The sequence below is a fragment of the Amblyraja radiata genome, chromosome 9, assembly GCF_010909765.2.
Source record: "Amblyraja radiata isolate CabotCenter1 chromosome 9, sAmbRad1.1.pri, whole genome shotgun sequence".
NCBI lineage: Eukaryota > Metazoa > Chordata > Chondrichthyes > Rajiformes > Rajidae > Amblyraja > Amblyraja radiata.
The window spans coordinates 32745189-32766368 of record NC_045964.1 but is presented as its reverse complement, the minus strand read 5'-3'; the positions used below and the strand labels follow the sequence as shown (position 1 = coordinate 32766368).

The 21180-nt window shown below is 44.3% G+C and overlaps 1 protein-coding gene across 1 annotated transcript in view; it reads left to right on the top strand.

Annotated features, from left to right (window-relative positions):
- Positions 1-5017: 5017 nt before the first annotated feature.
- The window catches only part of adss1 (adenylosuccinate synthase 1), a 34693-nt gene continuing 18530 nt past the window's right edge, over positions 5018-21180 (top strand). The window contains exons 1-7 of the mRNA XM_033027037.1: positions 5018-5328; positions 14953-15055; positions 16990-17052; positions 18392-18442; positions 18588-18654; positions 19782-19889; positions 21067-21148. Of these exons, the coding sequence (XP_032882928.1) occupies positions 5155-5328; positions 14953-15055; positions 16990-17052; positions 18392-18442; positions 18588-18654; positions 19782-19889; positions 21067-21148 (648 nt within the window). The 5' untranslated portion in view covers positions 5018-5154. The remainder of the gene's footprint in view (positions 5329-14952; positions 15056-16989; positions 17053-18391; positions 18443-18587; positions 18655-19781; positions 19890-21066; positions 21149-21180) is intronic.

The window sequence follows — 21180 nt, the reverse complement described above, 5'->3', positions numbered from 1 at the left end:
TCTGGTAGCAGGTTTTGTAGGTCTCTTTGGAGGCTTCCTTCTGCTCATTGAAAACTCCCGTTAAACTCCGTTATTTCGCGATGATTTCTGATGACGTCACTTACGTGACGCCAAGCAGGTCCGGTGAGTTTAAAAAAATCAGTCCTGACTTCTAAAAAGGCTTTTTCACGATTTTAACAGGAGCGGAGCTCAATGCTGCGCCCTTACAGCTCCATGGCGCCACCGGAAGTCTTCTCAGGCTTCTAATAATAATAATAATAATATCTTTTATTGTCATTGCACATCAGTGCAACGAGATTTGGTATGCAGCTTCCAACCGATGGCAAAAATAAACTGTGCGACGTGACCATCTGAGGGAGACAGTCCAGGTGGGATGGGGGGCACTCAGCAGGGCCGGTTCAGAGCCGCTATAGCTCTGGGAATGAAGCTGTTTCTGAGTCTGGAGGTTCGGGCATAGAAGGCCTTGTAACGTCTGCCGGAGCGAAGTAGTTCGAACAGTCCATTACAAGGGTGTGAGGGGTCTTTATGGATGCTGACGGCCTTCCTGAGGCACCGTGTGTGGTAGATGCCCTCCAAGGCTGGTAGCTGTGTCCCAATAATCCTCTGCGCTCTGTGTACGACGCGCTGAAAAGCTCTCCTCTCCGCCTCCGTGCAGCTGAGATACCACACAGAGATGCCATACGTTAATATGCTCTCTGTGGTGCAGCGGTAGAAGGTTGTCAGCAGCTGTTGGGGCAGAACAGTCTTTTTTAATGTCCTCAGGAAGAACAGTCGTTGCTGTGCCTTCTTGACCAGCGCAGCGGTGTTGGTGGACCATGTGAGGTCCTCTGAAATGTGAGTGCCCAGAAACTTAAAGTTGGACACTCTCTCCACACTTTCCCCGTAGATGGAGATTGGGGCGTATTCTCCATTATGGGACCTCCTGAAGTCAATAATTAGCTCCTTGGTCTTGAAGGTGTTTAGTGACAAGTTGTTACATGCGCACCAGTCCACCAGGTTCTGCACCTCCGCTCTGTAATTTGTTTCATCACCGTCGGTGATCAGCCCAATCACTGTTGTGTCGTCTGCAAACTTCACGATGGTGTTGGTCTCGAATGCAGGAACACAGTCATGAGTGAAGAGGGAGTAGAGCATAGGGCTTAGTACACAGCCCTGTGGTGTGCCGGTGCTCAGGGTGAAAGTGGAGGACAGGTGCGGGCCCAGTCCCACTGCCTGCGGTCGCTCCGTCAGAAAGTTCAGGATCCAATCGCATATCGGCGAGCTGTGGCCTAGCTGGTGGGGATTGGTGGTGAGCTTGGTGGGGATGACCGTATTGAATGCTATAGTCAATGAAGAGCATCCTTACGTATGTGCCCTGTCTATCCAGGTGAGTCAGGACAGGGTGAAGAGCCAGAGAGATGGCATCCTCTGTCGATTTATTTGCCCTGTATGCAAATTGATGAGAGTCCAGTGAGGCAGGGATGCTGGATTTGATGTGGGAGAGGACCAGCCTTTCGAAGCACTTCATTGGTATTGGAGTTAGGGCAACCGGGCGGTAGTCATTCAGGTTGGTGACTTTAGACTTTTTCGGCACAGGCACTATGGTAGCTGTTTTCAGGCACTTGGGGACCGTAGCCAGAGATAGAGACAGATTAAAGATTCTCGTGAATACCTCCGCCAGCTGTACAGCATAGTCCTTTAGTACCCATCCATGGACTCCATCCGGGCCTGCAGCCTTACGTGGATTGATCCTACGCAGGCCACCCTGTACCTCCTGAGTGCTCAGTGTTAAGGCCTGTCCCTCCTCCATGGCCGGGGTTATTCCACTCCTGGTGTTGTTGCCAGTTTCGAAGCGGGCAAAGAAGGTGTTTAGTTTGTTGGCCAGTGCGATATCACCGTGGGGGCAGGCGGGGCTGCTCTTGTAGTCAGTGATGTCCCTGACACCCTGCCACATGCTTCTGGTGTCCGCGGTATTGAAGTGGTCTTCCACCCTTTGCCTGTGGATGACTTTGGCCTTATTTATACCTTTGTTCAGGTTCGACCTGTCAGCACTGTAGGCAGAAGTGGGTTTAAAGGCATTGTTGCGTGCCCTTAGCAGATTCTGAACCTCCTTGTTCATCCAGGGTTTCCGGTTTGGGAACATCTTTATTTGCTTGTCCACTGTGACAGTCTCCACACAGCAGTTGATGTAGGAGAGCACAGTGGATGTGTACTCCTCCAAGTCTACCTCTGTACCACTGGTAGCCTGTTGTGCAAACAGGTCCCAGTCGGTGCGATCAAAGCAGTCCTGGAGTTGTAGGGTGGCGTCCTCGGGCCGTCCTTATTGCAGGTTTGTATGCAGGCAGTAGAAACGGTGAGAGGTGATCGGATTGTCCCAGGGATGGGCAGGGGAGAGCTCTGTATGCGTCCTTGATGTTGGTGTACACTTTATCCAGCGTGTTTGAGCCCCTGGTAGGGCACTGCACATGCTGGTGGAATTTGCGGAGTGCAGATCGTAGGTCGACCTGATTAAAGTCCCCTGCAACAATTAAGGCACCGTCGGGGTGAGCATCCTGCTGCTTACTGATGGCCGAGTGCAGCTGTGCTAGCGCTAGGTTAGCATTAGCCTGTGGTGGGATGTATATGGCCATGATGATAGCCACAGTAAACTCCCGAGGCAGGTAAAACAGCCTACATTTAATCACTAGGTATTCCAGGTCTGGGGAACAGTAGCCCTCTACTGCAGTGTGGTTGGTGCACCAGTCATTGTTGATGTAGATGCAGAGCCCGCCACCCTTGCTCTTACCGGAGTCCTTTGTTCTATCAGCACGATGCAGTGACCAGTTGGTAAGGTTCACAGCCCCATCGGGAACCAGCGCACTGAGCCAAGTCTCTGTGAAGATCAGCACACAGCAGTCTTTCAGGGATCGCTGGGTGTTGATCCAGAGCTTACCTCATCCAGCTTGACCGGACATTTGCGAGAAAGACGCTTGGGAGCGATGGTCTTTGTGGAGCCCTCCGTAGCCTGTCCTGCACCCCCGCTCGCCTTCCACGTTTCTGCTTTCGCTCCCGGCGCTTGCTCCATCTCCTACCCTCCGGAGTTGTGATCCAGGGGGCTGTTCTGCCAGCTCCATCGGGATTTTGGTGAGGGTGCTGTAGTACTCACAAGCCAGTTTCTCGCAGCCACGTCCGATGTTGAGCAGTTCCGTGCGGCTCCATGTGCGACCCGTCGGGATTTCCTCGTCCTGGAGGTGAGTTTCTTACTGTGATTCCTGGGGGTACTGGGGTTTCTAGGGGTTCTCGGGGTTCTGAGGTTTTTAAAAACCTTATTTTCACAGCCGCGTTCGGTACCGGGCTGCGAGTTTACTCGGACTTGGGAGCGCAAAGCCGCTGCGTCTGAACGCGCCGCCATCAGAGTGGTTTTCTACCTGATGCTGAAAATTTGTTCAGACTGCCATTGGAATTTTTTTTTTTTTTTTTAAACGCGGGACAATTTCAGCGCTGGAGTAAAATAAAAAGCGACTTTTAACGCCGTCAACGCAGGCAACGGAACGGATCTCACGTACGGGACAAAGCAAGGTAAGTCGTTTATTTTACATATAAACTATGATGACTTTAATCAAAATTTCACGTTGCGAAAATGTGATTTGGGGCCCCATACGAACCGGCAGTGTTTTTCCTGCCGATATGGGGTTTAAATTCACCGCAAGCTGCAACGTTCCAATCGATCGCGTTCCACAAAAACACACTCGCAAGATGATTAAAATATCCATTAATTTACGGGAATTAAACACTAAATTCCATTTGGCCTATAAATGCATGACAATGAGATTTAAAAATCATGTTATATTGTGAATTCTTGTGTGAATGTTATTTGGACACTTAGGCTATTTAAAAATGTTAACCTTTTCTTAAGAAATGGATAGATGTTTAGTAATTGAATTTTGTAATTAGGTACAATTAGGTAACTAGCTAATTATATGCTTTAATTTCAGGTCATCCAAGTAAGATTGTTTCATATTTGTTTCAGAATGCTTCAATCTATAATAACTGAAAATGTCTTTCAGTTCTCTTAATTTTTAAGAAAGTTATGGGCTTTTGACTGTCCATCGATCACAGCTTTTGAGTTAAGTCAATTGAAAAGCAATAGGGAACAATATGCTAATTTCAGAGTATGAAAATGGCCATAACTTTTTTAATACTGAATATATGAAAGTGAATTAGGTGTCAAATTATTTTTATGCTTAATCTGATGGCATAAATTGCAGACTTGATTTTTTTAATCTCAAAATGTTGTAACATTGCTACACTGTAGTACCTCCGTTCGTTGAAATCATTGGCTTTCAGTCCTACATCACTTCCAATATTAAAATAATTATCCTTGTTTTCAAAGTCCTTTGCATTTCTCTACCCTTCATTTAACTTCAATGGTGCTCTGAAACCTTCTTCCACTTCTGCACCGTTAGCAAAGCTAATTGTCAACTGTTCACGAATTATTGCCGTACCTTCAATTGCCTAAGTGCTCAAAGTGCCTCCACTCACATTTCTACCCCCTTTCTTTGCCCTCTTCCATTTCAATGTTCATCACATTTTGTTTTTTTAAGCAGACTTCCATCAACCTGCCCCAATATTTCTTTCTGTGGCGGGATACCAGATTTTGCATACTCTGTGCCTCAGCTCATGTGACTCCTCATGGTTGCACGCCCGCAACAACATATTCATACAGGCGCCCACATTGGGGATGAAAGTTTCTATTATGTAAAACAGCGTCACCTTGAGAAAAGAAAGCGCAGACCCAGCCGTTGGTGAGTCCAGCATATCTGCAGTTCCTTCCTGCACACGCGGTCGGTAACAAACGTGCGTGGCTTGACGTCAGCGCGAGGGGGGCGGGAGACGGCGCGGCAAGAGCCGGTGCCCTCCTGCTTGGCGGTGACCGCGTGCTGGACGTTGACAGCGAGCGAGACAGGGAGGGTGAGCGAGGCTTAGCCACGTGCTGGGCGGGGCCGGGGCGGGCTAGTGACCACGTGCCCCGCGTTGACGTCAACGGTCGGGAGCTGGAGGGGCGCGGCGCGCCTGCTGGCTGTTGACAGCGGGCGGGAGAGCAAGGCGGTGACGGGCGGTTGCGTGCCCGCGCACAGTCTGTCAGTGGCGGGAGAGCGCGGTCAGTGCGCGCTTCTCCTCCTCACCGGCAGCACCATGAGCGAGTGCGGCCGCCGCAGCGGCGGCCACCGGAGCTCCTCCGGCTGCAAGCGCGCCCGCAATGGGGACAACAAAGTGACGGTGGCCCTCGGCGCGCAGTGGGGCGACGAGGGGAAGGGCAAGGTGGTCGACCTGTTGGCCACCGACGCCGACATGGTGTGCCGCTGTCAGGTAAGCGCTGCTGGCGTGGGTAACACAGTCGGTTGCCCCAGTAAACTCAGGTAACTGACCAGCGAGGGGCTAAAGAAATTGCGTCCTTACAAACACACCCTGCAAATAATCTGTCCACAAAACATGTATTTGTGTACATAGGTCGTGTAGTGGGATGCCTTGGTTCCACATGGACAGGGTGTGTGCGCGAGTGTGTCCCAGTTTCGTTCCCCACCGTAATTCAGGTTGGGACACCGCTGACTTGAGTCAGGTCAGACATCGTACTCCACTGATTTCAGGCAGTCACTCCAACCTCACACATCACTAAATATAGCAGGCCTATTTTGCTTGGTTCAAGAGTGTCCTGTGATTCAACCAAGGTCGTTCTCCCTCTGACGCAGTGGTCGGTAACTGATAGTTCAGGCAGGAGTTTTGAACAGATCCGTGAGCAGACATATGTTATTGTGCAGTAAATGTTGGATCGCAATAAATAATCAGGCCAAGTTTAAATGCATTGTGTTAATGCTGCGATAATCATATTTTGTGGTGCAGTGCACGCAAACCTGACTAACAAGTTGTGAGCAAAGTATGTTTCAGTCCGATAATGCAGTTAAAACAAGAGTTTTTAACCGCTCCGTGAGATAACATATAGTTCTGCAATAAATTATCACAATTAAATAATCAAAAAATGCTGGGGAAACTCAGCGGGTGAGGCAGCATCTATGGAGAAAGGGAGTAGGTGACGTTTCGGGTCGAGACCCTTCTTCAGGAATTAATACGGGGAGATACTTAACCATCCTAAACTGAAATGCAGGCAATAACTTTACCTTTCCTGGGAGTGCATTGCAGGCATCAAAAGCTGCGTGAAGTACTTCCAAAATCACCATCAATTTTCCTTTTATCCTACTCAACATTATTTAGTTTCAGTCAGTCACTGGGAATTGTGGAATAGGTAGCATTAGCTATACTTTGCCATTAATAAAATCACCGATTAGATTAGATTGTGTATTTGATGGCAACATCTTTGAGGGATATATCAATGAGGGAAAGGCAATAAATCTACATCCAGGATGGAAAAATCAAATACTAGAGGGCATAACATTAAGATGAGAGGGACACAGTGTAAAGGGGATGTGCAGGGGAACAGAGGGTTGGAGGTTGATACAATAGTGACATTTAAGGTTTTGGTTAGGCATATGGCTATGTAGAGAATGGATTATGCGCAGGTAGGCTAGAGATGGTCGTGGTATCATGTTTGGCACAGATATTGTGGACCAAAATGCCTTTTCTCGTACTGCACTGTTATATGTTCTAATTGCCTTAAATACTTTATAATATTTTCTCAGTAAAAGAGAACCATCTAAATATTTGGGGGAGTAAAACATTTTTAGTCTAGGTAATAACCATGATTCATTCAAAATGTTGCTTATAACTGTGCTGCAATGAACTCGTTCATTTGTGATGAGTACTCAGTAAAAAATTGAGTTAATTTGTTTCCATTCATGTATACAATATGGGAGCTGTATCGGGAAAAAAACCACACAATAGTTTATTGCATCCTCCAGGCAACACCAGGAAGATAAATATACTCAACTTGCTTGTTTTCTCAGTTGTAGTTTGGATGTGTGGATTAGAAACGTCATGGCTTTCATATTCAAACTTGCATTTTCTTGGGTTGAGGCCCAAATGTCTCAAAGACCAACATTGTTGAATAGAGTTAAATGTCGATCAGAGTAATTGCTTAGCAATTTCAGTGCCTTGTCAATTTCAATAGCCTCCAACAGTGTAACTGGCAGCCTGTGTTCTTAAAGAGAGTCCGCTATAACCAAAATCAGTAAGAGAGGGCTTACTGTACTAAACAATATTCTCTGACAGCCTTTTCAATAGATAAAGATACAGAAAACAGATACGTTTTTACATCTTTATTAGCCTGCACCCTCAATACTCTATGAGAATATCCTGGTTATGTAATAATTGTAAGGTAAAATATTTTATTCAGTAAAAGATTAGACTTTTTTGGGTTCTGAATAAACTGAAGTTTTATCATTCTATACTATAAGAGGAACTATGGGGATCAGGAAGCTAGAGACCTACATACCAAGCTTTTCTGATAGTGTTTCCTTTTAAGACACAAAAGATTGCAGATGCTGGAATCTGGAGCAAAAAACAAACTGCTGGTGCAACTCCCTCCCCAGTCTGGAGAAAGGGTCTCAATTTGAAACGTAAACTGTTCATGTATTTTCACCAATGCTGCCTGATTCGTTGAGTTTATTTTTACTCGCATTACTCTGTACCCTGCCAATCTTAATCTATTAGTTTATTTTCATCAACATCTAATTGATTCATTTTGAAGTGGAACTCTGCAAATTATTATCTGTGATCAAAGTATAATCGCTGACCATAAGTCAGTGACATTGAACAGACACGCAGGGAGATTTTCACTTGGAAAAAGTTATGCATAAATATTGGGCTAACAGTCCACTGATGGGCAACTGAAGTTAAAGTAAATACTAAATCTCCTTAAACATTGACCTAATTAGGAAAAATGTTTTATTTTTAATACATCTCACATATCTTCACTTCCAATGGTTGCAATGTAAACAAACTGCAAACCATTACATGGAAAACAATATCACAGAAACTAATGCCGAAGATGGACACAAAATGCTAGAGCGGTTCAGGCAGCATCTCTGGAGAAAAGGAATAGATGGCATTTCGGGTCAGAACCCTTCTTCACAATGCACAATGCAATTAGACTGCTCTCTCTCAGACTGCTCTTACAGAAATGGTTACTTGACATAAAGATGTGGTTTAAACTCCATTTGCAATCTTGAGTCATCATGGGAGCAACTTATAATATGAGGATGTGCCTGAATGAACATTCAGGTTTAGTTAAGCAATAGACAAAAAAGAGTTCATACAAGGCAGCAAGATTAGAAGTTGACTTTGTGGGCATTGATTGGTGACACTGCCACCTACCCACAGACCTTGTCCAGCAAGTCAGTGTCAGACTTCTTTCCCATGCACAGCTCCCTGTCAAATTCAGATGTTACTTGGCCAAATTGAGCAGTTGGCCTTTACTGTTGGATAGTTGGCCACACATGTCAGTCACAAACCTTGTGACAAGCATGAAGCAGAGAAGATACTGTCTCCCAGAGAGTTTGGGATAACGTGCACAGAACAGGCCCATTACCTGGTGTAAATATTAGCAATTTGTACTAACTACAGCAGGCATCTCAATGTCTCGTAACAAGGGCAGAGTCCCCCTTGTCCTCACCTTCCACCCTACCAGCCGTCCCATACAACAAATAATCCTCCAACATTTTCGCCACCTCCAACTGGATCCCACCACTGGCCACATCTTCCCATCTCCTCCCCTTTCGGCATTCCGCAGAGACCGCTCCCTCCATAACTCCCTGGTCAATTTGTCCTTTCCCACCCAAACCACCCCCTCTCTTGGTACTTTCCCTTGCAACCGCAGGAAATGCTACACTTGTCGCTTTACCTCCCCCTTGACTCCATCCAAGGACCTAAGTGGTCTTTCCAGGTGCGGCAGAGGTTCACCTGCACCTCCTCCAACCTCGTCTATTGCATCCGCTGCTCAAGGTGTCAGCTGCTCTACATCGGTGAGACCAAGCGTAGGCTTGGCGATCGCTTCGCCCAACACCTCTGCTCAATAACCAACCCGATCTCCCGGTGGCTCAGCACTTCAACTCCCCCTCTCATTCTGTATCCGACCTTTCTGTCCTGGGCCTCCTCCATGGCCAGAGTGAGGCCCACCATAAATTGGAGGAGCAACACCATATTTCGCTTGGGTAGTTTACACTCCAGCGGTATGAACATTGACTTCTCCAATTTCAGGTAGTCCCTGCTTTCTCCCTCTTTCCCCTCCCCTTCCCAGCTCTCCCACAGCCCACTGTCTCCGCCTCTTCCTTTCTTCTTCTCGCCCCTCCTCCCCACCCCCTCATCAGTCTGAAGAAGAGTCTCGACCCGAAACGTCACCTATTTCCTTCGCTCCATAGATGCTGCCTCACCCGCTGAGTTTCTCCAGCATTTTTGTCTACCTCCAATGTTTAAATATGTCTGTTAACATTAAAACATAGTAATAGGTTAGGCCTATTGATTTCACATTGATCATGTAACCACTGTGTTCCCCTTGAAGAAGGGTCCTGACCCGCAACGTCACCCATCCACGTTCTCCAGACATGCTACCTGACCCGCTGAGTTACTCCATCACTTTGTCTTTTTTTGTAAACCAGCATCTGCAGTTCAGTGTTTAAGAAGGAACTGCAGATGCTGGAAAATCGAAGGTACACAAAAAAGCTGGAGAAACTCAGCAGGTGCAGCAGCATCTATGGAGCGAAGGAAATAGGCAACGTTTCGGGCCGAAACCCTTCTTCAGTCTGAAGAAGGGGTTCGGCCCGAAACGTTGCCTATTTCCTTCGCTCCATAGATGCTGCTGCACCCGCTGAGTTTCTCCAGCTTTTTTGTGTACCTTCTGCAGTTCAGTGATTCCTCATGTTCCTTTAGTTACTTTTCTATAAACCTTGAAACTTATTTATTGGTCATTTTAGGTTTTTATTCCCCACATCTTGACCCAGTAATTAGCTCTGAATGCACGTATTTCACTATCACTCCTCAGAGTAGTGAATCCATTGATGCCTGGCGAGTCGGTTCATATTCTGCACCGTTGGACGCATCCATGCATTGCTGATGCTCTGGATCTAAGAAGATTCTTTGATCTTCATCACAATGCTTGATCCAAGACGCTTTACTTGATCTGTAGATAGACACAAAACGCTGGAGTAACTCAGTGGGACAGGCAACATCTCTGGAGAGAAGGAATGTTTTAGGTCGAGACCCTTCTTCAGACGATCTGTAAGCAGACTTGCTCGTTTTGCAACCAGGGTGATATTTTAGACAGTCTTTACAATATAATAATAATATGTTCCATGTTTCTACCAACTTCCTCCTTAGATTATTTTGCTGTCTTTAATTTAAATTTGACTACATCTTTTACAAGAGTTCTGACTTCATTATTCCAGTTATCCTTTTGGGATGTCTATATCAGTTTATTAAGAACTGCATAATGGTGTAGTTAGTAGAGCTGTTGCCTCGCAGCACCAGAGAAACAGGTTCGATCCTGACCTCAGTAGCTGTCTGTGCGGAGTTTGTACGTTCTCCCTGTGAGTTTTCTCTGGGTTCTCCGGTTTCCTCCCACATCCCAAAGACGTGCGGGTTCGTAGGCTAATTGTCCTTTGTAAATTGCCCCTAATGTGCAGCATGTGGATGAGAAAGTGGGATAGCATAGAACTAGTGTGAATGAGTAATCTATGGCCAGCGTGAACTCGTTGGACTGAAGGGTCTGTTTCTATGCTGTATCTCTAAACTCAAAAATAAACTGAAGGATAATTTATCAATGTATCATAATAATGCATATGATTTGCATTCGGTAGATAATTTGCTTAGATGCCTTCGATAATGAGTCCTTTGGATGCCTGGTGAGTCTGATGATCTTGTCCACTGGCAGACACACCGTTACATTGCTGATATTCAGAATCTAAGATGATTCTTTGCTCCTCTGATGCTGAGCGTCACAACCAAGCCACTTTACTTGATCTGTAAGCAAATTTGTTTGTTCTGCAACCAGGGTGGTATTTTAGACACTATTTCCAATGTATTAGAATGTTCCACATTTCTACCAACCTCCTCAGATTATTTTGCTGTCTTTAATTTTTTTTAATTTGACTACATCTTTTATAAGGGTTCTAATGTTATTTTTCCAGTAATACTAATTTGGATTTCTATATCAGTTTATCAAGGACTGCAAAGGGGGTGGCACAATAAGACAAAGAACTGCTGCCTCAGAGAACCAGGTTTGATGCTGACCTTGGGTGCTGTGTAGTTGGAGTCTGCTTGTTCGCCCCGTGACTGCATGGGTTTCCTCCGGGTGCTCCTGTTTCCTCCCACATCCCAAAGACGTGAGGGTTTGTAGGTTAATTGGCCTCTGTAAATTGCACCTGGTGTGTAGGGATAATTTACCATCTTAATTATTTTTTTATCAGCATAATAACGCAAATGGTTTACTTTCAGGAGATAATTTGCTATAAAAAATAATACGGTTAGCAGTTGAGTTTCATCATTCCATAGTTCACAAATGGAGGTAAAATGGTATCATTTTCATGTTTGACACCATAAATTCTGAACTTTGGGGCAACAGTTCTAGTATATGTATGATTATTTTTGCTTTCATTACATCAAACCATAATTATATAAGGCCTTCATAAAACTGTTGAGATTTTTAGAATCTCTTTGTGATACACTTTTTACTCTAGCTGTTAAGTTCTGGTTGCTAAGTTACAGAGTGTAGTAAATCACGTAGTAGAGGCTTAGATTTTTTTTAAGCCGTTCAAATTCACCAAATAGACCCTTCCCTGATAGGGTTTCGCACTGGACTTGACAAATTAAAATTCTGAATTTTTCAAGACTCTGAAGAATGGATTGCTGGTAAATCCATTGCATTAAAAAAGTTGGTTGAGAGGGGATGGGATTTTTATCGCCACTGAGCACATGAATGTGTTTCACATTCATTTAGGTGGGAATGTGTAATTCACATTCATTTAGGTGGGAAATGCCTAAATTACCTGGAAGCAAGGTGTCCTTCTCTTCCAGGCTTCCTACATTGTCCACCATTCCACTCCTCTTATCCCAACATCTAAAAGGGTTTTTGTCATCTGACCTGCTGCTAGTCCTCCTTCAAAATGCACAAACCATAATGACAACCCAAACCAAATATCCATATTGTCCTACATTCCAGAACAGAGATTATCCACATTTGCAAATTGCACTGTTTTTTAAAATTGATCACCACAACCTGAAATGGGCTTTAAAAAGTTGTAACAGGCTTAAAATAACCAGGCATGGGTGTCCCTGAATGCAATTTAGGCTCTTTCTAAATAAACTTTGCATTCACAACTGTTGCTTTGATGAATTGACATGATTTTCGAATGATTGATGGTAATTTACACTCTTAATTTTTGTGGTATGTTCAAGAATCCCAATTTATATTTATTATTTGGTCTCACACTGCCTTCAAATGCCTGAGATCTGCCTCACTATGGTGTCCTGAACAATTTGGTGTACTTCGATCATATGTTTATGCTGAAGCAGCTTTAAGTTGGATTTCTATCATGATCTTTTTTTTATTATCTCTCAAGATTCAAATTGATATGTGCATTCCTTATTTTATTAATTGTCAATCAATTTCACAATCCAGTGTAAAAATATATGTAGCTTATTTAATGTCCAAAACACTCTAGCACCTTCACCTTCCTGTTAATTAGGCCAAAATAACTGGTCCACTTTCCCCTTATGGAATACTAAAGGTCAGATTGGAGTGCTAAGTAAGAACACGAGAAGGTCAGTTAAATGTTTGTTGTTGGCAGCAGCACAAGATCTGGAACTATGTCATCAGTCACCCCAGGCACATCAAGGTCTCATTGCATGGTTAGAGGTTATTATAAACTAATTCAGAAACTCAATTGCAATAAACGAGTCCGGTATTCCGACCGCGCATGCCCAGGTCATAGGTCACTTGCTATAAAACAGTCTTAGCAACGGTGCTGCTGCATTGTTTGCAGGCTTGCGTTTTGTCCGTAGTCGGAGTCGGCTCTCCGTCACTGCGGGTGCTGTTGAGTTGCTGTTGGGCCGTCCCCTCCCCGGTGTCCCATCCCTGTCCGGGGTTGCCCTGGGCTGGCGGGGAGGACCCTGACCTGCAGCCGCTGGCTCCAGCTCGGCTCTGCTTGTCCCAACGGGTTTGCCCCGGCAGCCCTCCACCCCCACCCCCCTCCCTTCAGTCCGACACCGAGATCCTGCTGAAGATGGGCAGCCGCCGGCCCTTCTCGAAGATGGGCGACACCGAGCCGCTGCTGCTGGAGTTGTCCTGGTCGGAGAGAGAGTCTGCGGATGGGCTCCTGCCGGCCATGGGCAGGCCGGCACCCGCTGGAGCTGCGAGTATTGTTGGTGATGGTGGTGCTGGCGGCAGCAGCAACCTCCTCCCCCTCCCTTGCCCAGCCCCGAGCCCAGAGTACAGGCCAGCTCTAACTCCAGGTCGGGGCTGAAGGCTGCCCGCAGCGTGACACAGTTAATCGCCGGGCCGGAGGAGGCCGAGCCCAGGCTGACGCTCTGGCACAGGTGAGGCCGGGGCCCTCGCTCCTCGGGGTTGTGGATGAAGTGGCAGCAGGTACCGTGGGGGCAGAAGCCGGTGGTGTGTAAGGTATGGCTTGTACTTGGGGTAGAGGCTGAGGCCTTGTGCGAACTTGCACTTGTCGCCGCAGCAGTCCATCGGGGTGCAGGTTCATCTGGAGTTGGAGCGGGGTTGGGCTAGAATTGGCACTGGCTGTAGGTCTATGGGTTCTGTGGGTCTGGGGCTGCTGCTGTTGTCCGTCCGGGCTGTCGGTTGGCCCGGTGGGAGAGACGGAGGTGAGCAAGGGTTGGTGCTTCTCTACGCTAGGCCTAGGGGCAGGTGTCCCGTCGATCCGGACTTCTCGAGGAGGGGGGGAGGGGGGGACCCGGGACGGTCCAGTGGTGTTTCGGCAGCGCTGCGGGTCTCCTCCCCCTGATCTCCCACTGAAAAAAAGTCCAAAAAGGATCGATCAAACCCGGGTCTCTGACGCTGCAACGCATGAACTCTACTGATGAATCACTGTGCTGCTGCCCAGTGGCAGGTAGACGGAGTATGTTGGTCGGCCTGGGCAAGTTGCACCAAAGGGACTGTTGCCACGCTGTATAGCTCTGACTCAGATGGGAATTGATTTCAGGAAGTCTCACATTATTGATTCATAGTCATACAGCATGGAAATGGGTCCTTCTGCCCAACCTGCCAATGTTGACCAAGATACCCCATCTACATAAGTCTGAAGAAGGGTCTCGACCTGAAACGTCCCCATTCCTTCTCTAGAGATGCTGCCTAGTCCCGTTGAGTTACTTCAGCATTTTGTGTCTATACCCCATCTGCACTTGTCCCATCTGCCTGCATTTGGTCCATAACTCTCAAACCCTATCCTATCCATGTACCTGTCCAGTAGCTTGTGTTGTTCTGTCGCTTAGATGGAAGCCTTCCTCAGCCAGACAGCTGTTATTTGTGCATCCCTTCCATGTTTAAAAAAAAATAGCCCCACGTACCTACGAACGGCTATTACCGTAATTCTTCGAGTTTGAATCAAGGGGAAAACTCGGGAGAGTTCGTGAGTAACTCGGGAAAGTGGGACAGGGCCTTAAAGCTGAGAGGGACGAAGTTTAATGGATAGATGCGGGGCAAGATTGTTTTACATAGAGGGTGGTAGTGCCTGGAACAAGCTGCCAGGGATGGTGGTGGAAGCGGATACAATTAAATGCGGATGCATTTAAGAGACATTTGTACAGGCTCATGGATATGTTGGGAATGGAGGGATTTGGATCATATGCAGGCAAATAAGAGCAGGAAAATCTCTTGCCATCATGTTCAACCCCGATACAATGGGCTGAGTGTGCTGTTCCTGTGCTGTACTGTTTTATGTTCTAAAAGTGCAATATTTTTTAATCAATGCAATTTCATCGTTAATTATTTGCTTCAATCACTAATTTACAATTTTACCTGTGTTGTAGGGTGGAAACAATGCAGGCCACACTGTTGTGGTGGATGGAAAGGAATACAAGTTTCACCTTTTCCCAAGTGGTATTATTAATCAAAAAGCTATCTCTTTTTTAGGTAAGTGAATTGACTTGGTGAATATAAAATAAAATTGAGAGTATAAAAGTGGTGGTGGACAAATATCACTATTGCTTGGCTCAATAAGATGTATCTTTGTTCTATATCATTAGGAAGGTCTGTTGAAAAGATCTGAATAGTACAGTTCACTTCATCTTTGGATTAGGTGGAGAAAGATTCTCGTGCATCAGTTCTGGTGATTATTTAGTGACCTCTGCAGGAGTATTGGAGATGTTTCAGAGGGAATGAAGTCAGACATCTACGATTTCATCAGTCGTGAAATGGGCACAGGTTTTGCCACTGGGGCGAAACTTAAAGGGATCTTTGATCAGTGATAAGCTTGAGCTCATACCATTGAGTATTAGAGATAAAAGATCAGTGGGGAGTTTAAGTTCATTAATCATGGGAGCAGAATTAGGCCATTCAGCCCATCAAGGCTACTCCGCCATTCAATCATGGCTGATCTACCATTTCCCCTTCAATCCCATTCACCTGCCTTCTCCCCATAACCCTCAACACCCTTATTAATCAAGAATCTGTCAATCTCCACCTTAAAAATACCCAATGGTTTTGCCTCCACAGCTGTCCGTGGCAACAAATTCCACAGATTTTTGGGAAAACCAAAAAAAGAAAGGTCAAATACATTTTGTAATCTTGCAATATAAACATGAGACTTAGCACTACGTTTTTTGCTTAAAGGTAATTTGTTATTCATTTAACAGCATCTTAACTCAATATTGTGTACCCAAGAGTGTCCAAAACCAATAATGCAGTTCATAGGGGGACTGTCGAAGGGGGCTGCCGTTGTGTATGGCTGCCCTGCCTACAATTGTCCTTTCACCCTTTTTATTTTTAGTGTGTTAAAAAGTTTTGATATGGAGGTCTTCTAGTCTTTTATGTGGGGGGTGGGCGGGAATGGGGAAACTGTTTTTCTCAGTCCCTACTTGGTCGGAGATGTGTCTTTCCTACGAGGCGCATCTTCGCTCCCTCCTGGTGGCCTACCAACTGGACTGGAGCGGCGTTTCCGGCCGGAGACCGGCCAGAACTTCAGCTTCGACGGTGGCACAGGGCTGAAGTATCATCGCGGAGCGGGCGATGCCTTACTGCGGATCGCCGTGTGGTAAGCTCCAGAGTGCTGAGACCGCCGACTCCAACATCGCGGAGCTGTGGTTTCGGACTTTCCAGCTGCGTGGTCGCCAGTGTGAATCTCCGCCGAGCTTGGCCTGTGGACTTCGGAAGCCGCCGTCTCCGGTAGGAAGCGGCCGTTTCGGAACTCCAAGCCGCTGGAACTGTTCTTTCCGAAGCCAGAGCTCCATCATCCAGCGAGAGGGCATGAAACATCGGGCCTCCGTTGCGGCGACCACGGAGGCCTCAAATAGGCCCCGTCCACGGGTGAACACAGAGGAAGAGGACTGAACTTTTACTGCATTCCCTCACAGTAGAAAACGTTGATTTCGCTGTGGGGGGACGTTCATGTTAAATTCTATGGTGTGTTGTGTTTTTCTTTTTATTTCTATGGATGTATGGCAATCCAAATTCTTCTATGTACAGCACTTTAGTTCAACGTGAGTTGATTTAAATGTGCTATATAAATAAAAATTGATTCAATATTTGCAGTGAAATCTCAATACCAATTCTGCAGAGAAGCCTGACCAAATTGTTAAAACTATCCTATTTGCAGAAATCAATCAAAATTGAAGGAAACTACAAACGTGTTCCATGTCATAGTGGGAGAGTCAAATTTTCCAAATTTCACAGAAAATTGATGCTGGGGCTGTTTATTCTGCTGGAAAAGTTAAAGCCTTTGCAGGGAAGGGTGTTTTAGGCTGTTGACTCCAAGTGGAAATGTGAGGACACTTCTGGCGTTAGATGAACTTGTAATCGATTACAGTACCTACATGTACCAATGTGTATCACTATTTTTACTACTTTAGGGAATGGTGTTGTAATACATCTGCCTGGATTGTTCGAAGAAGCTGAGAAAAATGAAAAAAAAGGTATTTTAGTTCAACTGTTGGATTACAGTTCCTTTCTAATGTGCAGTAAAATACTTCCGATGTTGACAATGTTTTTATATTTATACTTCAGACATTCAAAAAGCACTAATTTGAATGCCTTTTATTTATCCAGTCACCTTCTTGGAAGACTTTCTTTAAATAATTTCTGTTTAACCTTCCAATATCTGATTCTAAAGTAAATGGACTTAACACATTTTACTTCACTCGGATATGATATGCTACAATTATATATTTTCATGCTTAAATGCCTTTTGTCCTCCTCCATGATTAAAACAAAGGTTTTATTTTAACACTTTTTAATAATTTCTTGCTTTCCTTTTTATTCCTGTACATTGGGAGAATTGAAGAGCTTTATAACATGATGGTAAATCTTTTGCCTCTACCTCTGTCCTACTACTATGGTTTGCACCTTTTAAAAAGTTTTTTAGAGAAACACTGTGGCGCAATGCCTTCACTATTCCTTAATTTAACTAAATATATTCTGTCCTTTAAGTTATTAATGACATGATTACTTTCCACTTCCATAAAGTCCAAGCAACCTAGCGTTCCTTAATATCAAAGCCAAAAATATTTAGTTCCTAATCCTTCTTTCAACCATTCCTCAATTATTGTCACCATATTTATAATTTCACAAGGATAACCAATATTTTAGTTTACCAGAATTTTTTTTTAATCAATATTGGTGACACATCCAGCATTGTTAATGTACAGTACGTTTATACAGTACATATGCATTCAAAATCCCCTGACTGGTTTCCTGCTTTGGATCACTTCTTTAAACAAAACCTCTTTCTATCTAGTGCTCTGTCTACCCCGATTCTTTTTTTTTTCTTTGTCAAATACAGTTAAATCCACCAGTGTTAATGGGTAGGAATGGTGAGAATGAAAATGCCAAACACAGGTTGGGAGTGCCTTGTGCAACATCTCCAGTCTGCAAGGGTGATCCCAAATTTCCAGTTGCATGTCACTTTAATTTCCATCTCACTTCATTCTAACATTGTTCTTTGGTCTCTGATGCTGTTCTAAAAAGGCCCAAAGTAAGCTCAGATAATAGTACTTCTCTTACCAGGCACATTACTGTCTTTCATGTTCAACATTGAATTCAATAGTGTCAAATTATTAGCATTTTCAACTTTATTTCACATTTCAGCATTCACTATTTTTCTCGAGTCAAGAGTGTTTAATTGTCAGAAATATGTCCAGTGCCAATATGTCAGTTTTACTTGGGACAAGCAGGAACTTTTTATTGATTGGTATTTTACGAATGCTTTAATCTATGCATTGATCTCCTATTCTCAAGTGCAATTCTTTTTGTTAGGCTTAAAAGATTGGGAGAAGAGGCTGATTATTTCAGACAGAGCGCATCTAGGTAAGTGGTGTTAAAGCAGTTCACAACATTTTAAAGGTGTTAAACCTTAAATTTCTTGCAGAATTTGCCTTGATGTTTTCTCTCAATATGGCTGTGGAGACATTTTCTTTTGAACTCAACATTATTTTTCTATTTAATTTAACAGTGTTTGATTTTCATCAAGCAGTTGATGGCCTCCAAGAGATCCAGCGGCAAGAACAAGAGGGGAAAATGTAAAAAGTGCCTCAGTGTTAAACTCGTGTGCTGCAACAGAACATTAGAATTTAGAACGTTAATGACTAGGGCACTTTGTACTGTGAAACTTCACTTACTTTGTAGAACTGCTTCTGATTTTAAAAAGAACCACTATAAAAACCTGTTAATTTTAATAATGTTGAAATATGAAAAATCTCTTTGGAAGTGGGATTTTTCTACATAGCTGACCATTGAATATTTTACATATATAAATAGTAGCCACGAATGGTGTTTGTCCAATTTTAGATCAGAAGTCGATCGAAAGTTAGTCAGGATTTGCAACATTTGACCTGACAAATTTGAAAACATACACAGGCACCTCACATATTACGCAAGTAAAAAAATGCGCTTGTTGAATTAATACCAAAACCTAATTTAAACACTATTTTTGAAATAATGCACTCAAATTTACGTGTGTTTAAATGTATAGTTTTGTTTATTGTCACGTGTGCTGAGGTACAGTGAAAAGTTTTTTGTTACGTGCCAACCAGTCAGCGGAAAGACTATACATGATTAGAATCGAGCTGTCCACAGTGTACAGATACAGGATTAAGTGAATAACGTTTAGTGCAAGATAAAGTCCGATTCATGATAATACAAGGGCTTCCAATGAGGAAAATGGGAGGTCAGGACCATGTTCTAGCTGATGAGAGGATGGTTCAGTTACTTGATAACAACTGAGGAGAAACCCTCTCTGAATCTGGAGGCATGCGTGGTCACATTTCTGTACATCTTGCCTGATGGAAGAGGGCAGAACAGAGAGTGACCGGGATGAGACTCGTCCTTGATTATGACTCGCTGCTTTTCAGGAACGTAACCCCTGCATAAACTGCGAGGTGCCTGTACTTAAGTAAACTGCAAAAGTTAAATATGGTGCCTGTGTAACAACTTTAGTCAGCAATGGAGCTAGGCTACATTGCACAATAGCTAACAACATGTCGTATTCACATCAATCGGGGGGGAAAACAACAAATCTGTATTTATCTTTTGCAGTTTTCTTGAACTTTTCTTCAACAAGCTATTTTTAAACTAACATGGGTAGATGACTGTTGCTGCACTTTTGCATATTATGATAAATATAAAGGAGTACATGTTATCTTTCTAGTATTGGCACAACAAAAAAAGGCATAGGACCAACATATTCTTCCAAAGCAGCACGCACTGGTCTCCGTGTCTGTGACCTTTTGGCTGACTTCAGTGACTTCAGTGGCAGGTAACAACAGAGAAATTGTACGAAACTTCAGAGTTTAAATGGAATTTAAAATTGTCACAATTCAGCAGGGAAGTCAATAATGCCCATCATTATTGGGGGAAATTATGAGGGCTGTAGATAAGGGGAGTAAGAAGCTTCTCCTAGCAGAGGTGTCTAAAACTAGAGAGCATGGGTTTAATGTGAGCAGCAGTAAGTTCGGAGGGGATCTAGATTAGTTTAAAGATACGGCATGGAAACGGGCTCTATGGTTCACCAAGTCCATGCTGACCATCGATCCCCTCTTCACACTAGTTCTTTATTATCCCACTCTTGCGTCCTTTCCGAAGACACTAGGTGCAGTTTACTGAAGCAAATTAACCTACAAACCGCATATCTTTGGGATGTGGGAGGAAACCAGAGGAAACCCACACAGGCACAGGGCGAATGTGCAAACTACGCACCCAAGGTCAGGATCGAACCCGGGACTGATAATATAATTAAGGAACTGGCACCTCTTTAAATGGTGGGATGGGAACTTTATCCAGTTGCCAGGCAATTATGCATTGACTGGGAGCACATCAAGTGAAACTGCTGCAAAATTGCAAATTATAGAAATCTATTGTTTGAAAATTAGTAAACCTCTGGTCGATTTCTGAGATTACGAGATAAACTGGAGATTACTTCTTTCTTTTATCATGGCTGCCAGTTTTGCATTGGATAGAACAAAATCTTCAACAACCAGAACAAGCAAAGGGGTTAGGATTAATTACTTTAGACTTTGGAGATAGTGTGGAAACAGGCCATTTGGCCCACGAGTCCACGCTGACCAGCTATCACCCCGTGCACTAGCACTATCCTACACACTAGGAATAATTTACAATTTTTACCAAAGCCAATTAACCTACAAGCCTGTACGTCTTTGGAGTGTAGGAGGAAACAGGAGCACCTGGAGAAGGCCCACACAGTCATAGGGAGAACATACAATCTGTACAGACAGCATCCGTTGTCAGGATTGAATCCGATTCTCTGGCGCTGTAAGGCAGCATCTCTTCCACTGTGCTGCCCCAAATGTTGGATTGCTTTGGCTCAGTAAATACTGAATGGACATCTCCTCTGCTGCAAACATGTGTGGTTCTTTATTTGATTAGGAAGAAAAGGAAGCTGATAATGTTTTATATGATTCTCGAATCTTTGACAGATTTAAACTTCTGGCTCAGCAATATCAGTCCATGTTCCCAAGTCTGAAAATCGACATTGAAGGACAGCTTAAAAAATTAAAGGTAAAATGATGAAGGGAATGTTCTAAGTAAAC